The following is a 23942-nucleotide window of genomic DNA, read 5'->3' on the forward strand; positions in this document are numbered from 1 at the left end:
GGCCAGCACGCGCAGGCGCACGGAGGGGCCGGGCTGGGGGCGGAGCATGCGGGCGCGCTCAGGAGAGGACACAGGCGGGCGGCGGCACAGGCGGGAGCGCGTCCGTCGCAAGATGGCGGCGGCCATGCTAGGCCCTGGGGCTGTGTGTGCGCAGTGGGCAGCGGCGCGGCCCGTGTGGCTGGCGCGGCGAAGTCTTTAGCTCGACACTCTGCTCCCCTTCGTGTCCGCTCTCCCTGCCTCGCCCGAGATGGATCTTTCCCTGGGCCCCGGTGGGGCGGGGCCCAGCAACGTTCCGGCCTTCCTAACCAAGCTATGGACTCTCGTCAGCGACCCGGACACCGACGCGCTCATCTGCTGGAGCCCGGTGAGCGGCGGGGTACGGGCGCGCTGGAGTGGGTCCTGCGTGGGAGCCCGGAGGGAGCCGGCCTGGGTGTCGGGCGGCGTGCACGCCCTGCTGCTTGCAGGTGTGGAGGTTGTGGGAGGGAGGCCCGGTGGGGCCGGGGCCGACCCATGTTTAATTCTTGCGCTGGAAGCCAAAGGCAGATCTGTAGAGGGCGCCTGCCCTGCCTCAAGCCCCTAGAAAACATCGCAGGTCCCTAGTCTGCCCCGCACTAGAACCCGAATTTGGAAAGGCAGTTCGGAAACCGCAGGCGTGGGTCAGTTCTGCCCAAGTTAAGTTTCACTGGGATGAGGAGGATGGAGCTTCTCAGTCTCGGTCTTTTGCTACCTGTTGGACAGTTGCGGAAGTGTATCTGCTTTTAGAACGAGCATCAGTTTGACTAGAAAACGTTGCTTCCTAAAGCCCATTTGTATCCTCTCGAGTGGCCTATTCCGGGGAGGTGGGTCGGCAGCTTTTGGGAGAAAAATCAGGACCTGGCACATGAATCAGAGGGCGTTGCTCTGGTGGAAAAGGAAAGTAGTGAAAACAGAAAGTAAAATGTCGGGAAGTTGGAGGTGATTTCAAATCCTTTCCCAGTTACTGGGGCTGGATTTCCCAAGAACAATTTTATTTTTCGTTCTTTATGGGGCATCTTGATTGTGTCCCTGTCTTCTGTTGCCTGGCAGCAGGCTTGTTTACATGGCCCAGCCCTGCAAGACCAGAGAGCTCCAGTTTGCAGAAGTAAATCAGTGATGTGTCTGGAGTTGCAGATCAGAATCTGTGTTCATATCCTGGCGTGACGTCATGTCCGGTGACGGCCAGAGCCATATCAGGGGTGGCAAGTGATGGCCTGAAAAAAGGCCACATTGATTGTTGAGAGCCTTTCGAGGGACTGGAACAAACTGTGTGCCACCAAACATGTTTGACCTACAGCAAGCCAAACACCAGAGTTCCTCAGGCTCTGCTGAATTTCTACCTGTGTACACCAGTCTTTCAGGTCTTTGGGAATAAAAAAAAGTCTGGCCTGAAACTGGAGGCCAGGTTCTCTGCCTCTCGGGTTTGTTCACTGAAGCTCTGCTCTGCTTAAAAGAATATTTGGGAGCCAAGTGTGGTGGCTCACACCTGTAATCCTAGCACTCTGGGAGGCCAAGGCAGGAAGATCACTTAAGCTTAGGAGTTTGAGACCAGTCTGAGCAAGAGCGAGACCCTGTCTCTACTAAAAATAGAGAAACCGGTCACAGTGGCAGGTGCCCGTAGTCCCAGCTACTTGGGAGGCTGAAGCAGGAGGATCACTTGTGCCAAGGAGTTTGAGGTTGCTGTGAGCTATGACGCCACCCACTTACCCAGGGCACAGAGTAAGACTGTCTCAAAAAAAAGAAAAAGGAGGGCGGCGCCTGTGGCTCAAGGAGTAGGGCACCGGTCCCATATGGCAGAGGTGCCGGGTTCAAACCTAGCCCTGGCCAAAAACCACAAAAAAAAAAAAAAAAGAAAAAGGAGTATTTGGGAATGAGGAGGAGACTACAAATCTTCACTTTTGTTAGAAACACTTCATATGGGCGGTGCCTGTGGCTCAGTGAGTAGGGTGCCAGCCCCATATACCGAGGGTGGTGGGTTCAAACCCAGCCCCAGCCAAACTGCAACAAAGAAATAGCTGGGTGTTGTGGCAGGCGCCTGTAGTCCCAGCTACTTGGGAGGCTGAGGCAAGAGAATCGCCTAAACCCAGGAGTTGGAGGTTGCTATGAGCTGTGATGCCATGGCACTCTACCGAGGGTGATGAAATGAAACTGTCTCTAAAAAAAAAGAAAAGAAACACTTCATATTTGTCCTGCTGAAATCTCCTCTCTGTGGGCTCTCCTTCCCAAGCCCCCAGAAAGGGCATTGTGCATCCCTGTGAGTGTCTTCCTTCCACCAGCTCTGCATTGTAGACATTGAACTTTCCTGACCAAAGGAAATGACCCCACATTTCTGTCTTCTTTGGTCCTTCCTTCCTCTTCTTTCTTGTTCTCTTCAACTCTCAGGAAGCACTCCTGCCCAGCTCGGGGAGGGCCCTCAGAGATTCTCTGGTATGTTCTGAGCTTAATCCTGTTAGGGTGATCTCTAATCTGCTTGCTGTTTCTGCTGAAAGGTTGTGAGGCATGTAGGTAAAGTGTCAGTATACTGTCTTCCAGGATGCACAGCATGTTCTAGGCAGGGATTTTGCATGGAAAAGATGGATCTGATCAGGCCTGTGACCAGTGTCAATTCATGATGGCTGTACCACCTGTGGGCCTTGTTGTCCCTGGGGAGGGACAGGGAGCTGACTGGAGTTAGGGTGTTTGGTTCCACTTGATTGGCATGAAGCACCCACAGTTGGTGCAGGACACAATAGTGGGGGCTGACATGACAGTGAGACAGAAACCAAGCACTGGCTTACAAGTGGAAAGAAGCTCTTTTCCAGGCTGGGCAGAGACTGCAGAGCTGCCTGGAACAAGGAGACAATGGTCCCATCCCATGGCCTCAAGGGCATTCACATGGGCCCTGAACCCTCTCTGTCAGCAAAGTCCCAACATGGGATCCTCCAGCAGATTGGGAAGGCACTAGTGTTCCTACCTCTGGTAGTTTCTCCTTTGTGCTGGAGTCTTCTCACCATTCTGCCAAGAAAGACCCTCCTCTTGACAGAAGGAAATGAGGGAGAGTCCAAGGAACAGTGACTAACCCTGAGGGCTGAACCGCCCCGGGAGACCTTCCAACCTCAGAAACTCTCACCAGTGCCTTTACTCAGCATGGCCTGGTGCGGGCCAGGGCTGGGCAACCATTACACTTCTCTCCCTGGCCTGAGGTGTGGACTCCCACCCTGCAAAAGGGGGGCAGAAAACAGGCTCCTATCCCAGAGAGTGCCTTGTGGTAGTATTCATTTCCCACCCAAACCCTGCTTCAGTGAAACATATGCCAAGTGTGTGCCTCTCCAGATAGGAGAGGCTGTTAGCAGTCCAGATGTTCCACAGACGAGTTCTGGAGGACAGCGTAGCTCCATGCCCCCTGGAGAGGAAACTTGGTGACCATGATCATACAGGAGCATGGGCACAGATGTGGGTAGCCCTCCTTTAATGGGCTCCACAACCTTGTCCCAAAGGTACAGCAGGATCCGGTACCTGGAGACACAAAGAGGGACACAGAATACCTGGATAAACAGGTAGCCCTGTAAATTGGGCCCTCCCTCACCCCATCACCGGCATTGTCTCAGCCCAGCTTCTTCTTTATACAGTAGCTACTCTGTCTACCAGCTGAGGCTCTTGTCGGGGCCTGGCAGGACCATAGGGTAACTCAGGAGAGCAGCAGCCTCTCCAGGGAGGGTCACAACCAGGGAAGCGCCCCACCATAAGTGGGAATAAAGGCTCAGAACACTAGGTGCATGGCGGGCCCAACTATTACAAAACATAATTTGGTTCACACTTTTGTATGAAAAGTTATCCTGGCTGTTCTTAGATGTTGAGATTACAGACAAGTTTTATGTGTATTTTTTTCTAATTTTTGTTTTGTTTTGTTTTTTGTTTTTTTGAGACAGATTCTCACTTTATGGCCCTCGGTAGAGTGCCATGGCAACATACTTCACAGTAACTTCAAACTTTGGGGCTCAACTGATCCTCTTGCCTTAACCTCCCGAGTAGCTGGGACTACAGGCACCCGCCACAACACCTGACTGTTTTTTAGAGATGAAGTCTCACTCTGGCTCAGGCTGGTCTCAAACTGGTGAGCTCAGGCAGTCCACCCACCTCAGCCTCCCAAAGTGCTGGAATTACACGTGTAAGCCACTGCACCTGGCCCTTTTTTTTTTTTATTTTTAAAAAGTGAACATATATTTTGCTTGTTTTCACATAAACAAGAGTAGTAAATGTTTTCAAACTTGATAGATCTTCTAAAAAGAGGCTGTCTAAACCCCAATTTCCCCTTATCACCCAGGGCCTTGTGATTGGTGCCCCAAAAGTGCGAGGGCAATTGTTGGGTGTTCAGGTGAAAAGGAGGTGCTCCTTTTAAGGCTCACCCTGTACTTGGACAGCTCTAAAAATAAGGGCCTCCTTAAATTTCAGCCAGTGGGCCCCTCTCTGGCCTGATTCTGGTCCCAGCCTGATGGTCCAGATGTTCCTTTGGCAGCAGGAATGACTCTAGAAAGTTATGCTGTGGCCCTAGGGGAATCCCTGAGACTGAGGAGGCTGGAGGTTGCCAAACCTGTGGGCCCATCCCTGGGGGGTCTGTGTTGAGTGCCACTGGTCAGGTGGCCACTGTGGAAAGGCTGATCTCTGGGTGGAGGCACAGCAGTCCCTGCAGTGACGTGGAGACAGGGCACGCCCAGGTGTTCCTTAAGAGCAGTGGCACCGTCTCACCCGAGTACTGAGACTGTGTCCAGAACTCTGTGACAGGCAGGTCACTGCTGCCCTCTTGGCTCTGAAAACTGGGCAAGCCTATTTTCAGTCAGTAGGACCCAGCAGGCCCACTGGGCCCTACCCTTGAAGATCTGGTAGCAGCCCTGAATATGGGAGGCTGTGCTGGAACAGTGGTCACATGTTGCGTGCTGGCCTCACTCAGGCCCTCTGTGTATGTGCACAGCACCCGATTGTGGTGTTCTGTTCTGTCCACAGCACTGAAGTAGACAGCATGATTTTCTGGGGGTTTTTTGTTTGTTTGTTTGTTTGTTTGTTTTGAGACAGAACCTCAAGCTGTCACCCTGGGTAGAGTGCTGTGGCATCTACAGCAACCTCCAACTCCTGGCCTCAAGTGATTCTCCTGCCTCTGCCTCCCAAATAGCTGGGACCACAGGCGCCCACCACAACTCCCGGCTATTTTTTCGTTGCAGCCATCGTTGTTTGGCAGGCCTGGGCTGGATTCGAACCCACCAGCTCTGGTGTATGTGTCTGGCGCCTTAGCCACTTGAGCCACAGGTGCTGAGCCATGATTTTCTGTTTTATAGGTGCGAAAACTCATAGAAATACTGGAAGCTTTCCAGAGAGTGAGCTAGAAAATGGCAGAACCAAACCCAAAGCTCATGTTCTTCCCCAGAGATGTCCCACCACTGCTGCCCACCGTGCCCAAGTTAGACCCTTGCTCCCCATAAAGTAAACCAGGGCTGCTGGGGGCTGGTATTTTTACAGTGCCTCAGGGCCTGCCCACCTGCTGCCTTCCCAGCCATACCTGGACTAACTCTGCAGGTTGTTCATAGTCAGAATTGTATTTTGGAGGCAGGGCACGGGGCCTCACACCTATGATCCCAGCATCCTAGGAGGCTGGGTGAATCGCTTGACCTCAGGAGTTCGAGGCCAGCCTAAACAAAGTGAGACTCTGTCTCTAATGAAAATAGAAAAAACTAGCTGGGCATTGTGGAGGACACCTGAAGTACCAGCTACTCAGGAGGCTGAGGCAAGAGTATCTCTTGAGCCCAAGAGGTTATTGTGAGCTATGACACCGCAGCACTCAACCTCAAGGTGACTGAGTGAGATCATGTCTCCAAAAAAAAAAAATTTTGTATTTACATGAGATTCCTCTTTTCCTCTTCTCCTTCCACAGAGATATACTAATATATATACACAGGTGGACAGACAGACGAGACAGACAGAGACCTTTAAACAGACAGACTTTACACTGGCCTCTTACGTGTTTCCTCCTATCCCAAGGAGCGTGTGCAGTGGGCAGGACACAGGTCACAGGAAGGCTGGGCTGAGGTGGCCTCCTTGGAGGGGGCAGGTGGCCACAGTACTTGTGTCTGCCAGTGTGTGCTCTTTAGCTCTTTGAGGGGCAGGGAGGGGCAGCCCTGGCCTGCGTGTCCCTGGTTTCTGGACCACTCAGCCTGGTGAGGGTAAACTGGAGAGGGGTCGGCAGGCCCACAGCATCCACCTTGCAGGGGCATCAACCTGTTAGAGTTCAAAGCAACTGCCTGTGGCCTCTTCTTTGAGCTCTTTGTCCAAAAACAACCAGACACCTCAAAGTGAGGTGTTTCACAAACGTGAAACAAAGTTTGCTGAGAAAGGGAAAGATGGATTTGCAGAGTGAGGTTTATGGTGAGTGAGATATGATTCGCCATAGAAAACAGTATGGCAAACTGTCTGCCAAACAGACCCCATTGGGCTAGTAGACAAAAAGGCCAGGGTTGTGGCCAGAGGTTCTGCATTGTTTGCCCGGGTTGGGCCTACTTTATGTCTGGAAGTCACCTTAGAATTAAAACCAGCATCTCACTGCTAATGCGGACCTCCTTTGAGCCTGAGAGTCCATTGGCAGGGGTGCAGCCACAGTGTAGATTTAAGCTAATGCTGACAGTTAGCCTTGAGGCTGCTCCTGGTCACCTTACGGACTGCACTGTACTTGCTGCTCGAGAGTCCTCCACATCCTTCTGCTGTGGACTGCTGAGTTCTGATTGGGTCCCTCCTCCCCAGGTGTAGCAGTCACCCTATACAGAACTAAGCTGGGTGGCCTCAAGATGGGGCCTTCCCCTCCTAACCCCAGGAGAGCGGAATTTCTAGCTATCTGACCCTAACCTAACCCAACTCATCAGCTATCACAGAATCAGGGTGGGAGCCTCCCAGGTAGGAGGCCCCAGAGCCTGCTCTGTGGGGTGTAGGATGTTCTCACATCCAGCAGCAGCAGGAGAAGAGGGAGGATGGCTTCAAGTGTCTCCCTGTGCCTGGCAGCACTGGCCTCCCTCTGACCCTATGGACCTAAGCAGAGGGTTGACCATCTGCATCCTGCTGAGTGGGCCTGAGGTGGGAGTGCAGGGAGGCCGGCAGTCAGATGAGGAAGAATGCTCTGTTCTGGTGCTTGTGTGGTGGGAGTGGAATAAGCCAGCTGCAGTGGAGATAAGAAAAATGTTCATGAGATAGGTGCACGTGGCCTCTCTCTGACATAAGGACGGCGCTGGGACCTGGGAAGAGGACTAAAGCCAGAGCCTCCTGTTGGCTTCCTGTCTGCCTATCCCCTCACCCCCACCCTGGATTTCTCTGCTGTCCTGTCCCCTACCCCCATGTGCCAGTTGCAGCTGCACACTCGCTCAGCCACTCCAAGACCTCAGCTACTGGGACCCAGAGAGTGGTCAGCCAGCCATGCCCAGGAGCCCAGAGCACATCACACAGACTGAACTCTGGATGGGTGGGGCTCGGAGGCCACAGGTGAGCTCCTGACTGCTACACTGACATGCAGGCTCTGTGCATATTCAAGCTGTTCACAGCACTGTAGAAAATAAGGCTCAGACTGAGTTTACAAGATTTGGCATTTCCTAACACCATTTAGTAGACGTGCTCAGGGTGGGAGCACATTTCTCCCTAGCCAGCAGCTATCCGTCTAGACTTCCAGTCACAGGTTTTCACGCCCAAGTAGAAGCTTCCTGTGGTCAGCAGGGGAGGGACCTGGAGCCACTGAGGCAGGGCGATGAAGCCTGGGTTCTGGCAAATTCACCACCCTCCCGAACTCATCATGACCTTTACTGAACTGTGTGTAGACCTTAGAAGACTGGTGAGGATGGAGTGAACCACAGAGCTGCCTGGACTTTCTACCATGGAACCAGTTTCCTAAGTCAAGTGCAGAAAGGGAGAATTCAACAGCCCAGACTTCAGGGAACCTGAGGCAGCGAGAATTTGCAGGGCAAGAACTGAAAAGGAGGGGGCTGTGCCGAGGAGGACCCCCAGCTAGCTGTTCATGCCCTCAGTGAGGCCATATTGCTGGAGCTGCAGGAGAAAGAATGTCCGCTAAGGAATGTAAGGCTTGCGAGACACAGAGCTCACTTGGCGCTGGGAGTTACTTGAGCTCTCACTGGCCAGAGAGGAGAAGGCATTTTGAGCATTTAGCAGAACATAGAAGAAACGGCTAGGAAGCAGCAGTATATGAGTCCCAGAGTAAATGCTACTCTGAATGTAGTGTAAACAGGCTTAAAAACAAGCCTGGAAATGGTCTAGCTGACCCACAAGAAACTTCACTGCCTACCAGCACAAAGCATGGCTTATGGAGGAAGACAGCAAAATCCAGATGCACACGGCACAACTTTTTTTTTTTTTTTGAGATGGAGTCTCACTATGTCACCCTCGGTAGAGTGCCATAGCATCACAGCTCACAGCAACCTCCAGCTCTTGGGCTTGAGCGATTCTTGCTTCAGCCTCCCAAGTAGCTGGGACTACAGGTACCCTCCACAATGCCTAGCTATTGTTGTTGTTGTTCAAACAGGCCTGAGCCAAGTTTGAACCCGCCAGCCCCTGAGCTACCGGCACTAAGCCACGGCACAGAATTTTTGCATCCAGGATACAAGCAAATGTTAATGGACAAGCTGATAGGTGGGAAAATCTGACTTGTCACAGGAGGGGATAGTAAAAAGACCATTAAAACAATTACAGAAATGTTTTGTGTACTCAAGGAAATAAAGCAAAAATATAAAGACTGAAAATGGAGGATATAAAGAGGTAAGTTGGACAGAATGTCACTACATAGAAAAATTCCAAGTTATTTATCCAGATACTTGTTCTTCAAGGAGTAACAGCACTCCCCACCTGTGAGTGTGGGCCACGCGTAGTGACACCCTTCTGAAGAGCTTGGTGTGGAGAGGGGAGGGTGATTCTGCCCAGAGACATCTGACAGCACAACCTCAGCCAGGTGACCACAGCCAGCGTGGCAGTGGGGAGCCCTGCTAAGGATATGTGCTGTGGTGTGATGAGGTGAGATAGCACTTGACCTCCCTGATCTTCTTCCTCAAATGTGTCGAACTCCAGCTAACTATGACAAAGATGTCAGACAAATCCAAATTGAGGGCGCTCTACAAAATACCTGATCAGTCCTCAAAACTGTCAAGGTCGTCAAAACCTAGGAGAGTACAAAAGGCTGTCAGAGCCGAGTCGAACTCAGGAAGCATGACCCTAAATGTCACGTCGTGTCCTGGGTGATACCCTGGAAAAAGTACACTAGAAAAAGTACACTAGGTAAAAAGTAAGGAAATCTGAACAAAAGCGGCTGTAGTTAATGATGTATCTGATGATGGCTCGGCGCCCATAGCACAGTGGTTATGATGCCAGCCACATACGCCAAGGGTGGTAGGTTCGAACCCGGCCCGGGCCAGCCGCAACAAAAAAAACTAACCAGGCATTGTGGTAGCACCTATACTCCCAGCTACTTGGGAGGCTGAGGCAAGAGAATCGCTTAAGCCCAAGTGTTTGAGGTTGCTTTTGTTAGCTGTGATGCCACGGCATTCTACCGATACCGAGGGTGACATAATGAGACTCTGTCTCAAAAAAAAAAAACCCTATAACTTGCATTGTTCTTAACTGTGAACACCTGAATGCTGTTGCCTCAAGACGAGAAAGAGACCTTAACTTCTAACAGTGCTTAATGTCCTCATCAGTGCAGCGTGGCAGACAGATTAAGACGTGGGGATTAGAAAGGAAGAAATAAAAACTCCATTCATAAACAGCATGACCATTTACTTAGAAAAACCCAAGGAATCTACAAATAAGTTATTATAACTAATAAATGAGTTTAATAATGAGTATCTTTAATAAATGAGTATCTTATCAGAAGATACACGATCAGTATACAAACATAAGCTATAATAGTATACACTAGCAGCAAACTGTTGGAAACCAAGATATTTATATGGTATCAAAAACACAAAAGATTTAGTGGTTGTATTATCTCTTGCTATATAAGTGTAACTGTTGCCTCCAAACTTAATGGCCTAAAATAACATACATTTATTACCTCAGTTTCTGCGACTCATGGATTAATTCCGCCTCAAGGTCTCTTATGAGGTTGAAATCATCTCAAGACTCAACTGCTTCCAAGTTCATTCGGGTGGTTGTCCACAGGCCACGGTTTCTCTCTGGCTGTTGGCCAGAAGCTTTAGTTTCTATCTGTGTGGCCCTCTCTGTAGAGCTGTGTAGAACATGGCAGCTTGCTTCTCCCAGAGCAGATGATCTGAGTGAGAGCCAAAAGGTAGCTTTATATAACGCATTCTCAGACGCCACCCTCCAGTGGATGTGATAGGTCACAGGGGAGACAGTGCAAGGGTGTGAGCACCACAAGGAGGAAGCTTTGGGGCCATCCCTAGGCTGTGTGACAGGGATAAATCTTGCGAAATATGCACAAAATCATTCACCAAAAACAAAATGATGCTCAAAAAAATTGAAGACTCAAATAAATGGAAAGAAATACTGTGATCATAGAACAGAATACTTAGCGATTTAAAAGGTTCATGCTGTCAAGACCTGCTATAAAGCCATACTAATCAAGACTGAATTATATTGGCATAAAAATGTGAGTAAATGGAATGGACTCCAGAGCTCAGAGGTTGGACTTACCTATCTTGTAGGATAAGGCTGGCTGGTTTGGCAGAGGTGCCACTGTAATTGAGTGGAGAAGGAAGGCTCAGTTCAGCAAATCACACTGGGATAACTGGACATGAACAAGCAAAATGTGAACCCTGGCTTTTACTTCTCACCATGTACACAGATTAACTCAGAATAAATTGTAGACTAAAATGTGAGTTAGGTAGCACCATAACTCAGTGGGTGGGGAGTCAGCCACATACACCAAGGCTGGCAGTTCGAACCCAGCACTGGCCAGCTAAACAACGACAACTGCAACAAAAAAATAGCCGGGCATTGTGGGGGACACCTATAGTCCCAGCTACCGGGGAGGCTGAGGCCAGAGAATTGCCTAAGCCCAGGAATTGGAGGTTGCTGTGAGCTGTGATGCCACAGCACTCTACCAAAAAAAAGTCAAAAATCAAGCCACACACAGTTTTTACAAAGCATATATCTGGTATCCAGAATATATAAAGAACTCAATAAGCCCTTTTGAGCATGGTGCTTGGCTCCTCCAACTTCTGCTGCTAATTCCGTTTGTGCTCTAAAGATTCTGGAAAAGAGAATCAGATCCCTGAAGGGACAGGAAGCAGTGGTTTAGGAAAAGCAGACAAAAAGAAAATACAATGAAAACCTGCTGTAATCTAATGAACTTGTCCTTTGCAACCTGATCACACAAAGGAAGAAAAAGAGTAGAACTTCTCTTACTCATCTTTGAATAATGTCTCCTGTTTACTCTAGCATTCTAGTAAATTTGCATAAATGTGTTCCCATTAGCTTTGTTGAATAGGCATTTAATTTAAAAAATGAGCCTTAGGCTCAGCGCCTGTGGCTGAGGCGCCCAGCCACATACACCTAAGCGGGCTGGTTCGAATCTAACCCAGGCCCACCAAACAACAATGATGACTGCAACCAGAAAATAGCTGGGCATTGTGGTGGGCACCTGTAGTCCCAGCTACTTGGAAGGCAGAGGCAGGAGACTCGCTTGAGCCCAGGAGTTGGAGGTTGCTGTGAGCTATGATGCCAGAGCACTCTACCCAAGGTGATAGCTTGAGGCTCTGTCTCAAAAAAAAAAAATGAGCCTTAGGCTGGGCAAGGTGGCTCACTCCAGTAATCTTAGCACTCTGGGAGGCCGAGGCAGGTGGATTGCCTGAGCTCACGGGTTGGAGACCAGCCTGAGCAAGAGCAAGACCCCATCTCTAAAAATAGCCAGGTGTTCTGGCTAGCACCTATAGTCCCAGCTACTCAGGAAGCTGAGGCAAGAGAATCACTTGAGCCCGGGAGTTCGAGGTTGCTGTGAGAGCCACGAAGTAAAACTCTGTTTTAAAAAAAAAAACAAAACCTTTGCTGGGCATGGTGGCTCACACCTATAATCCAAGCACTCTGGGAGGCCAAGACAGGTCGATACCTGAGCTCATGAGTTCGAGACCAGCTTGAGCAAGAGCCAGACCTTTTCTGTAAAAGCAACTGGGCGTTGTGGCAGATGCCTGTAGTCCCGGCTACTTGGGAGGCAAAAGTAAGAGAATCGCTTGATCCCGGGAGCTGGAGGTTGCTGTGAGCTGTGATGCCACAGCCCTCTACCCAGGGCTATAGCTTGAGGCTCTGTCTCAAAAAAAAAAAAAAAAAAAACAAGAACAAAGAACAATTTTCTTAGGATATGCCTGTTGTTCAGTATCATAAAATGTTAACCTTTGTGCTTTTAATTTTAAAGTTGGAAATCAAAACATGAAAGGCAAATCATGCCATAAAAGACCTCAATAAGGGCGGCGCCTGTGGCTCAGTGGGCAGGGCGCCAGCCCCATATACTGAGGGTGGAGGGTTCAAACCCGACCCCAGCCAAACTGCAACAGCAACAAAAACATAGCCGGGCGTTGTGGCAGGCACCTGTAGTCCCAGCTACTTGGGAGGCTGAAGCAAGGTAATCACGTAAGCCTAGGAGTTGGAGGTTGCTATGAGCTGTGTGATGCCACGGCACTCTACCGTGGGCGATAAAGTGAAACTCTGTCTCTACCAAAAAAAAAAAAGAATTCAATAAGACAACACTTTTTTTAAAAAAGCAAAAGATCTAAATAGATACTCTGCCAAAAGAAGATACACAGTCCAGACTCAGTGTAGTCCCTGCAGTTTAAGAAGCCAAGCTAGAAGGATCATCTGAGCCCAAGAATTTGAGACAAACCTAGGCAATATAGCCAGGCCCCATCTCCAGAGAAAATTTAAAAATTAGGTGAGTATGCGGGCACATGGCTTATAGACCCAGCTACTTGGGTGACTAAGGCAGGAGGATCACTTGAACCCAAGAGTCTGAGGCTCCAGCAAGCCGTGATTGGGCCATTGCACTCAAACCTAGGTGACAAAGTTTTTTTCTGGAGACAGAGTCTCACTTTATCACTCTGGGTAGAGTGTCATGGCGTCACAGCTCACAGCAACCTCTAACTCCTGGGCTTAGGCGATTCTCTTGCCTCAGCCTCCCAAGTAGCTGGACTACAGGTGCCCGCCACAGCGCCCGGCTATTTTTTTGTTGTTGTAGTTTGGCTGGCCCGCCACCCTTAGTTTATGGGGCCGGCGCCCTACCCACTGAGCCATAGGTGCTGCCCTCATAAAGTATTTTTTAAAAAAGAAGCTGGTGGGAATGCACCCTAATATGTTCCTTCTGGAAGGATGTTTGGAGAATACTTAGAGACCTAAAAATAGACCTGCCATTCCATCCTATAATTCCTTTACTAGGTTTATACCCAGAAGACCAAAAATCACAATATAACAAAGACATCTGTACCAGAATGTTTATTGCAGCCAAATTCATAATTGCTAAGTCATGGAAGAAGCCCAAGTGCCCATCGACCCACGAATGGACTAGCAAATTGTGGTACATGTACACCATGGAATATTATGCAGCCTTAAATAAGAAAGATGGAGACTTTACCTCTTCCATGTTTACAAGGATGGAGCTGGAACATATTCTTCTTAGCAAAGTATCTCAGGAATGGAAGAAAAAGTATCCAATGTACTCAGCCCTACTATGAAGCTAAATTACAGCTTTCACATGAAGGCTATAACTCAACTATAGCACAAGACTATGAGGAAAGGGCCAAGGAAGGGGAAGGGAGGGGGGAGGTTAGAGTGGAGGGAGGGTAATGGGTGGGGCCACACCTACGGTGCATCTTAGAATAGGTACAGGCGAAACTTATTAAAGGCAGAATACAAATGTCTACATACAATAACTAAGAAAATGCCATAAGGCTACGTTGAACAGTTTGATGAGAATATTTCAGATTGTATATGAAACCAGCACATTGTATCCCTTGATTGCACTAATGTACACAGCTATGAGTTAACAAAAAATAAAATAAAATAAAAAGGCTACACAAACAACAAATAAGCACTTCCAAAGATGCTCAGCATCCTTCGTTTTCAGGGAAATTTGAATTAAAACCATAGTGAGGTATCATTAGACACTTTCTACAGAGGGTAAACTTAGAGACTAACAACACCAAACACTGAGGGGGTGTGGAGCCCCTGAAACTCAAATTACCAAGAACGCAAAATGGTGTTCTACCTTGGGATATGGTTTGGTGGTTTCTTATAAAGCTAAGCATCCACCACACGGCACAGTAGTTCTACCTGTAGGTTTTCCCATAATGAAAACATATGTCCGTGTAAAAACCATATGCAAATGTTCGTAGCAATTTTATTCATTATAGCAAAAACTAGGCACACCCCAAATATTCATCAGAAGGGAAGCAGGTAACTGTAGGACATCTGTACTCAGCATTTGAAAGGAACAAACTGCTTACCCACGTGACAACATGGCTGCATCTCGCAGCGTGCAAAGTATAGATCCCAAACAGAAGGTCATGTCTGCTTGCTATGTGACTCCATCTGTGTGACCCTCTGGAGCAAGCAGAACCGTGGGAACAGGATGGAGTTCATGGGAGTGAAGGAGCGAGGATGACTACAAAGCAATACAGGGTACTTTTTTTTTTTTTTTTGGCCGGGGCTGGGTTTGAACCCGCCACCTCCAGCATATGGGACTGGCACCCTACTCCTTGAGCCACAGGCGCCGCCCCAATACAGGGTACTTTTTGAGGTGATAAAAATGTGTTTTGTCCTTTGCGTGTGGTAATGCTGAATTAACTGCACACTGAACATTGATCTGGCTATAAACTTAAAATGATGGGGTTTACTGTTTATAAATTACATCATCCTTTTTAAAAAGATAGGGGAGGGGAGTCTTTAGTGGCCAGCTGTATGGAGATTCCCAGAAAGCAGATGTGCTCAGAGCAGCCCAAACTGGGGATGGAGGCTGCAAGAGGTTTCAGTCACTGGGTGGGTGCCCCCACGAAGCACCTCCATGCATTATAAGGCATAGGGAAATGGTGGAGGCCCAGTGGACCTGGCCTTTCTTCTCCCATTTCTCCAGCTCCTACACTAAGACACAACAGCCCACCAAGCACCTACCTTGTCTCTTAAACACTCCTGTTCGCTGCACCAGCCCCAGTGTGAGCTGCCGCCACTTGCTGCTGCTCCCCACACACAGCCATGCTTCTGGAAGAGTGAGCTAGTGACCCTTTTCACTCCTCAACAAATCCTAGTTAACCTCTGATCTCCTCATGACTTCTTCATAGTCTGCTCTGGTCCCTCTTCCCACCCCTCCCGTGTGTGCCTGTCTCCAGCACGGAAGTGGAGGGTCTCTCCAGCCAGCTGTGCAGCTGAGTGTAGGACCCAGCCTTTCCTGTCTCCTTGGAGCCTTGCTCTCCTCCCTGACCTCAGCAGCTTTTGAGGACCGAATGAGCTAGTATTTACAGAGTACTTAAGATTTCTGGTTGAGCCTTATTAAATTTAGAGTTAATTTTTAAAAGTGGGAAGCATAGACTGGGCGTGGTGGCTCACACCTGCAGTCCCAGAACTTTGGGAGGCGGAGGCAAGATGATCTCTTGAGGCCTGGAGTTGAAGACCAGCCTGCACAACATAGCAAGACCCCATCTCTATGAAAAAAATGTTCCTTTCTTTTTTTTTTTTTTTTTTTATGGTTGAAAAAAATGTTTCAATTAGTCAAGCATGGTGATGCATGCCTATAGTCTCAGCTACTCGAGGAACTGAAGCAGGAGGATACTTGAGCCTAGTAATTGAAGGTTGCAGTGAGCTGTTATGATGCCTGGGAGACAAAGCAAGGGTCTATCTCAAAAAAAAAAGAGGAGCTTAATACCACAAAAACCAAGAGAACAGGAATTACAAAGAACAGTAGGAACTATTATTCTGGAGGATAAAATCTCTCAGCAGACCAGAGCAACTAAGCAAGCAGTCAGCATGGAGCACACCTCACACCAGATAGCTTATTCACCCAGCCTCCAGTCACTTAGGGGTTAGAGATGCCAGCTTCTTAAGACAGACACAGATGGGTCTGAATTTAAGGGACTTGCAAACCTGAACCTCCTCTTCCCTGGGAGTATAATGGAAGCTTTGGCCTGCTGGACTCAGGACCTGGGTATATCCAGGGCAGGCGAGGGCCAGTGTACAGGATAGAAGGGGAGGAAACTTGGTGGCTGTTCCCCATACTTGGCACTAAACAAGTGCTGACAACCAGGAGTGCACCTTTAAGCAAGGGCCATAGAGTCCACCATGGATGGAAGTTACCAGCCCCACAACAAGACTCTCAGATACAGCTGTGAACCAGCCAAGCAGATCCCTTCGTAAAGTAAATGCCCAGCCTCTTACTCTCTGATATGAATGAACAAGCAACTGTTGATGGAAAAAGACACAGATTCTGTAAAATGACTTTGGCTTTTTGGTTTTTAAAGACAGTCTCACTCTGTTGCCCTGGGTAGAGTGTCGTGACATCACAGCTCACAGCAACCTCAAACTCTTGGGCTCAAGTGACCCTCTTTTTTATTTTTTGACAGAGTCTCAAGCTGTGGCCCTGGTTAGAGTGCTATGGCGTCACAACTCACAGCAACCTCAAACTCTTGGGTTTAAGTGATCCTCTTGCCTCAGCCTCCCAAGGAGCTGGGACTACAGGTGCCCACCACAACACCCAGCTATTTTTTTGTTGTTGTTGTCATTGATGTCTCAGCCAGCCCAGGCCATGTTTGAACCCACCAGTCTCCGTGTATGTGGCCAGTGCCCTAGCCACCGAGTTATGGGCGCCACCTTCAAGTGATCCTCTTGTCTCAACCTCCTGAGTAGCTAGGACTAAGATGCCCACCATAATGCCTAGCTAGTTTTTCTATTTTTAGTAGAGACGGGGGTCTCGCTCTTGCTCAGGCTAGTCTCAAAATCCTGAGTTCAAGCAGTTCACCTGCTTTGGCCTCCCAGAGTGCTGGGATTACAAGCAGGTGCCACCATGCCCAGCCTCTTTAAAATAATTCAAACAGGTTTAATCTAAGCCAAGTGTACGTGACTAGCCTAGAATACACGGCCTCAGGAGGTCCTGAGAAAATGATTTTAGACATTCAGGGAGACCCTAAGTCACTATGTGGATGGCATATGTTGTTTTGGCCACAAAAGGCTAGACATCTCTAGAAAGGTGGGGGCATACAGGTTATAGGTATATTTAGGGGTTATTTGATTTGTAATTGGTTAAAGAAATGAAGCTTCCTCTTGTGTACCCTTAGGTCCCTTAACGATTTAGCATCACATTGTTAACAATGTAGCACACAGAGCCTCCTCCAGAAAGGGGGCACATGCAAGGCATATCTGACCTCCCTGTGGCCGGCAACTCAGCTTTAGGATTTTTCTAGAGTTTGACCAGGAGGGAGTCCATTCAGTCAGCTACAGGGCTAGAAAATGTATTAAAATAGCTAAAAGAGGGCGGCGCCTGTGGCTCAGCGGGTAGGGCACCGGTCCCATATGCCAGAGGTGGTGGGTTCAAACCCAGCCCCGGCCAAATTAAAAAAAAAAAAAAATAGCTAAAAGAAGATTGAGAAAATAACCCAGATTTTTTTTGGGGGGGGGGGGAGACAAGGAAAACAGGAGCAAATATTTAAGTTAGAGGATTGGTTCAAGAACCATTATATCTACCTAATAGATGTCTAAGAAGGAAAAGAGAACTGTAACAGAACTCTTATAAAAAAAGAAAATCAGGAAAATTCCCTAAAACTGAATGCTCTGAGTTAAGAGCCTTCCACCTCTCTAGCTCAGTAATTACAAAAGAAGACCTATCACAAAGCTCATCACTGTGAAAAGTGATATTTCAGATTCCTGGGGATAAAAGGAAAGTCATTATTTTCCTATCATTTTTCAGGGTTTGTGGGAAGGAACGATTCTCATGCAAAGAATTAGGAATCATATAACTTTGGACTTCTCAAACAGCACTGAAAGTTCAATGATTTATGACTGAAGACAGATGTCAGCAAACTTCCATCCATGAGTGCAAATCTAGCCACTGCCCATTTTGTAAGTAAAGTTTTATTAGCACACAATCACGTTTGCTCATTTAGTCACTTTTGTGCTATACGTAAGCAGAGTGGAGTACAGAGAAACAGATACCACATGGCCTATGAAGACAGAAATATTTACTATGATGTTTTACCCAAGGGAAAAAAAAAAAAAGTTTGCCAACTGCTGACCTAGAGGAGGGAAAGGGTGTGCTGGTTCCAGGTAAGATGGAATAAGTCTTCCATCTACCTCTTACTGAATGTAACTATAAAATCTTGACAGGGTACCAAAACTATTTGAGGATTCCAAAAAGTAGCATGTGGATTGGCAAAGAATACCAGGATATAAAGTGCCACCAAACTGATGGTGAGATTGCTGTTTTTTTTTTTTTTTTTTTTTTGGCCGGGGCTGGGCTTGAACACGCCACCTCCGGCATATGGGACCGGCGCCCTACACGTTGAGCCACAGGCGCCGCCCGAGATTGCTGTTTTTATTCCTTTCAGTACCCTGGCCTGGATTTAGTGCACCCTGAAGCCCACAGTGTGTCTTGGTGTGGACAGAAAGCTGTGGGGAAAGCCTTTAGCCACAGCTAGAGCGTGCTCAGAGAATGAAGTAATTCCTCCCTTTTCTCTGTCTCTTTTCTCCCCTCCATCATCTCACACCCCAGCTGCAGAGATAGCATTGATAGTGGTAGCAGTACAGGCCCACCAGCACCTAAAATTCTTGAGAGAGGGATTCCTTCCTCTGGGAAAGGAGGAGCTGTGTTTCCAAGAGGCTGAGGTGGGGATTCCTTTTGGTTTCTTTCTTTGTCATCCCCTTCCCATGAGACCCAAACACAACAGCACTCTCAGGTTCACTGCAGAGGGGACAAAATCCCAGCTCTTTGGCCAAAGAACTAAACAATGGAGCCTCAGGAGACTTGAAAGTACTGTGGAAATTGCAGAGAGGGAGTGGCTGGGGAAAGTAATCCCATGGGGCTGAGTATGAACTCCTGGGTTCCCTGTGGCTGCAGTGTGTGCACAGCAGCTGATCCCAGACAACATTCCAGTTCTTTGAACTCCAGGATGCAACACTGTCCGGAGACCAGACTGACCGCTAGGTGGAGCTTGATTGCTTGCTAAAGCAGAAACATCAACATTCTCCATAGGAATTAATCAAGACCTAGACCCTCAACCAAACACTCACAATGCCCACGTATGTTAGCTTCATGTGGCTGCCATTACAAAGTACCACAAACTGGGTAGCTGAAAACAAATTTTTGTCTCACAGGTTTGGTGCCAGAGCCATACTCCCTCTGAAGCCTGTAGGAGGCCCTTCCTTGCCTACAGCCTGTGCTGGCTGCTGTTGGTGTTTGGTGTTCCTTGCCTTACAGCCACATGGCCCAGTCTCTGCCTTTGTCAGTTGATGGTCTCCCTGTGTATCTCACATGGCTGTCTTCTTATAGGACACCAGTCACATCAGATGAGGGGCACACTCAGCTCCAGCGTACCCTCATGTTAACTGATCATGTCTGCAGCACCCCTGTTTCCAAATAGTTACATTGTGAGATACTGGGTTTCAGACTTGAACATACCTTTCTGTGTGTGGTAGGGACACACAGTTCAACCCACAAAAAAGAGATAGAATCTATTACTTAGCACATGCAAATGCCAGGAAAATCTCAGTCCACATTGGGAAATAGCAAAAAGAAGCCAGTGGCTAAAATGACAGAGATAGTGGAACTGTCTGGCAGCAACTTCAATCTATCTGTTATAAAATGGTTGCACAAGGGCCTGGTGTGGTGGCTCACACCTATAATCGTAGCTTTCTGGGAGTTTGAGGCAGATGGATTGCTTGAGCTCAGAAGTCCAAGACCAGCCTGAGCAAGACTGAGACCCCATCTCTACTAAAAGTAGAAAAACTAGCCTGACATTGTGACGGATACCTGTAGGCCCAGCTTCTTGGGAGGCTGAGGCAAGAGGATTGCTTGAGCCTAAGAGTTTGAGGTTGCTGTGAGCTATGATGTCATGACACTCTACCAAGGGCAGCAGAGGGAGACTCCATCTCCATAAAATAATACTAATGAATAAATTAAAATGTTGCACAAAGTAAGGCTAGAGACTCTCCAAATGAATAATTGACTTGCCCTCCCACACACACAACAAAAGGCTTAGAAAGGAAATGTAACTTATAAATTAAGAACTAAATTGAAACTTTAGAACTGAGAATTATAATAACCAAAATAAGGAATACTAGTCAGGGTAAATAGCAAAGTGGACATGATGGAAGAAAGTCAATGAACTTGACAACAAAAAAGTAGAAGCATCTCGGTCTGAACAGCAAAGAGAAAGAAAGTGCACAGAACCTGGGACACTAATGATGATCCCTGGAGGGCTGAGGTTTGTGTCATCAGAGTCCCAGAAGGAAAGTAGAAATGTGAGGAGAAAACATTTGAAGAAATAATGGCTGACAACTTACAAATTGTGCAGAAGACAAACTGATACATTCAAGAAGTACAAGAAACCTCTAAAAGGGTAAACTCAAAAGAAATTCACATCACAATTGAACGGCTGAAGACTTAGAACAGAATTCTGAAAGCATCCAGAGAAAAACAACAAATTACCAATGTGGGAGCAGTGGCTCATGAGACTGTTTCTCATCAGAAACCACAGAAGTCAAAAGGAAACGAAATGAATGAAAAGCACTGTTAACTCAGAATTCTGTATTCCATTCAGTCATGTGAAGGCATCCTCAAATAAGAGAAAACTAGAAAAGTCTATTGGTAGAAAACCTACTCAAAAAGAACTCCTAAAGGAAAAGGTCGATGCCACCAGATGGAAACTTAGAACATCAGAAATGAAGGAAAATCAACAGGAATAGTGACTATTTTTATAGAGTTAATTAACTCTACATAAATTGAAACTAGTCTTCTCTTCTTGAAAATGTGTGTGATAGTTAAAGTCACAGTGTATAACAGCATCGAGTGTTGGGGTTTTCAGTGTATGCAGATGTAATACACAGCACAACTACAGCATGAAGTTGGGAGGTAAAGCAAACCCATGAATTGACTGCCAGTTTGTTTCTTATGAGACAGAATCTCACTATGTCACCCTCAGTAGAGTGCTCTGGCATCACAGCTCACAGCAACTTCAAACTCTTGGGCTTAAGAGATTTCTCTTGCCTCAGCCTCCCAAGTAGCTGGGACTACAGGCGCTTGCCACAGCGCCCGGTTATTTTCTGTTGCAGTTGTCCTTGTTTAGCTGGCCCGGGCCAGGTTCAGACCTGCCACCTTTGGTGTATGTGGCTGGCACCATAACCACTATGCTACAGGCACTGAGCTTGTAAATGAAATTTTATTAAAACACAGCCACATTAGTTTATTAGCATTTTGTCTACAGCTACTTTTGTGTTAGACTTGCAGAGTTGAATAGTTGCAACAGAGACCATATGGCCTCAGACTAAAATATTTACTATCTTTAAGTAAAAAAATGCCTACTCCTTGTTTAAACACACCAACTAAAAGAATGAATTTTTATTTAATGACTCAAGTAAAGGCTGTCTCCAAGAAACTCAACTCAAATGCAACAATACAATTAGGTTAAAAATAAAAGAGTGAAAAAAATAAATAAATAAATAAAAGAGTGAAAGAAAGATATACGACCGCATGCTGCCTAACAACATTGATCAGTGACAATCCACATGTGTAATAGTGGTCCTTTAAGCTAATAATGATGCTGAAGAACGTTGATGTCCAGATGTTACAGCACAGTACATTATGGTGTCTGCAGTGACACTGGAGTAAACAAACCTGCCATGTTCTTCCAGTTCCATAGAATATGACACACATAATTATGTTACAGTACATAACGCGTGTTAATGATAAATGAAAGTATACCAATAAGGGACTATAGTAGACAGAAAGAATGGCTTTCTAAGCTGTCACCTTAATAAAGTTGGGGGATAAAAGAGCAATGTAAACCCAAAACAAACAGAAGGAAGGAAATAATAAAGGCAGAAGAAATCAATGAAATTGATTAAACAATATGATAATTCAGCCCCCAAACCTGAATTTTTTTTTTTTTTTTTGGACACACAAGAGTGTTACTTTATTGCCCTCAGTAGAGTGCCCTGGCATCACACAGCTCACAGCAACCTCCAACTCCAGGGCTTAGGCGATTCTCTTGCCTCAGCCTCCCGAGTAGCTGGGACCACAGGCGCCCTCCATAGCACGCTGCTATATTTTGTTGCAGTTTGGCCAGGGCAGAGTTCAAACCCACCACCCTCGGTATATGGGGCCTGTGCTCTACTCACTGAGCCACAGGCGCTGCCCTACAACTTATTTTATGAAGCCAATATTATCCTGAAATCAATATTAAGAAAAAAATAGTCCAAGAAAACAACAGACTAGTATCTTTCCTAACATATTCGACAAAATGTTAGCAAATCAATTCAGCATTATCTATAGTAGTAGTAATATATTTCTAAATATAGTCTTTTTTTAATATAAAAACTAGAGCCACAACAAGTAGGATTTTTCCCAAGAATACAAAGTTAGTTCAACATTTTAAAATCAACCAGTTTGGCCAGGCTTAGTGGCTCACGCCTGTAATCCAGTGCTTGGGAGGCCAACGAAGGTGGATTGCCTGAGCTCATGAGTTCAAGACCAGCCTGAGCCAGAGGGAGACCCTGTCTCTTAAAAATAGCCAGAAGTTGTGGCTGGTGCCTGTAGTCCCAGCTATTTAGAAGGCTTGAGGCACGAGAATCACTTGAGCCTAAGAGTTGGAGGTTCCTGTGAGCTGTGACACCACGGCACTATACTGAGGGTGACAAAGTGAGACTTTGTCTCTAAGTAAGTAAAATCAAATCAACCAGTTTGGGCAGTGCCTGTGGCTCAAAGGAGTAGGGCGCCGGCCCCATATGCCAGAGGTGGCAGGTTCAAACCCAGCCTCAGCCAAAAAAAATCAACCAGTTTGAGGTTGCTGTGAGCTAGGATGATCCCACCGCACTCTAGCCCCGGTGGCAGAGACAGACCCTGTCTCAAAAACAAAAACAGTTAAGTAAAAACCCAATAAAACATGCAGAAATCTGTATGTAAAAATGTAAAACAGTAATGAAAGAAATCAAAGTTGACTGAGGTAAATAAAGACATGCGCTCCATGCCAGCCACATACCACAGCAGAGCTGGCGGGTTCGAATCCAGTCCAAGCTTGCCAAACAACAATGACAACTACAACCAAAAACTAGCTGGGCGTTGTGGTGGGCACCTGTAGTCCCAGGTATTTAAGAGACTGAGTCAGGAGAATCGCTTAAGCCAAGAGTTTGTGATTGCTGTGAGCTGTGACACTACAGCACTCTACCGAGGGCAACATAGTGAGACTCTGTCTCAAAAAATAAAGACATACCATATGCATGGTTTTTAGTAAATCTGGGGAGTTTTCAGGCTTTATTTCTTCAAATATTTTTTCCGGTTCTTTGTCCTCTTCATGGTACTGCTATTACATGTATGCTGGTACAATTAAAAGTAAACTCCCCTCCCCCCTTTTTAAGATAGAATGTTGCTCTTGTCACCTGGGCTGGAGTGCAGTGGCCTCATTTAGCTCACAGCGACCTCAAACTCCTGGGCTTAAGTGATCCTCTTGTCTCAGCCTCCCAAGCAGCTGACTACAGGCACCAGCCACAACACCCAGCTGTTTTTAGAGATGATGTCTCACTGTTGCTCAGGCTGATCTCGAACCTGTGAGAAATTCTGGTAGTCTCCCATCCCATTGAGACACAGTAAGCTCTGACTGGCACCTGAAGGAGTCCTGGCCTTCTTGGCCTCACCCTCCCAGAGTGCAGTGTCCATCACTATGAGAGCGGCTCAAATACCACAGATGCTCACTCTTCTTACCAAGTTTCAGAAGGTTTCA

The 23942-nt window shown here is 47.2% G+C and overlaps 1 protein-coding gene across 5 annotated transcripts in view; it reads left to right on the forward strand.

Annotated features, from left to right (window-relative positions):
* Positions 1 to 67: 67 nt before the first annotated feature.
* HSF1 (heat shock transcription factor 1) overlaps positions 68 to 23942 on the forward strand; it is a 32941-nt gene continuing 9066 nt past the window's right edge. For 2 of the 5 annotated variants that reach the window (XM_053558324.1, XM_053558328.1), the window contains exon 1: positions 69 to 364. In XM_053558324.1, coding sequence (XP_053414299.1) covers positions 248 to 364 — 117 coding nt within the window. In that variant the 5' untranslated portion in view covers positions 69 to 247. Of the gene's footprint in view, positions 365 to 17920; positions 18073 to 23942 lie in introns of all 5 variants that reach the window. The other 3 variants (XM_053558327.1, XM_053558325.1, XM_053558326.1) reach the window with 3 other exon arrangements.

The sequence above is a fragment of the Nycticebus coucang genome, chromosome 13 (assembly GCF_027406575.1).
Source record: "Nycticebus coucang isolate mNycCou1 chromosome 13, mNycCou1.pri, whole genome shotgun sequence".
Taxonomy (NCBI): domain Eukaryota; kingdom Metazoa; phylum Chordata; class Mammalia; order Primates; family Lorisidae; genus Nycticebus; species Nycticebus coucang.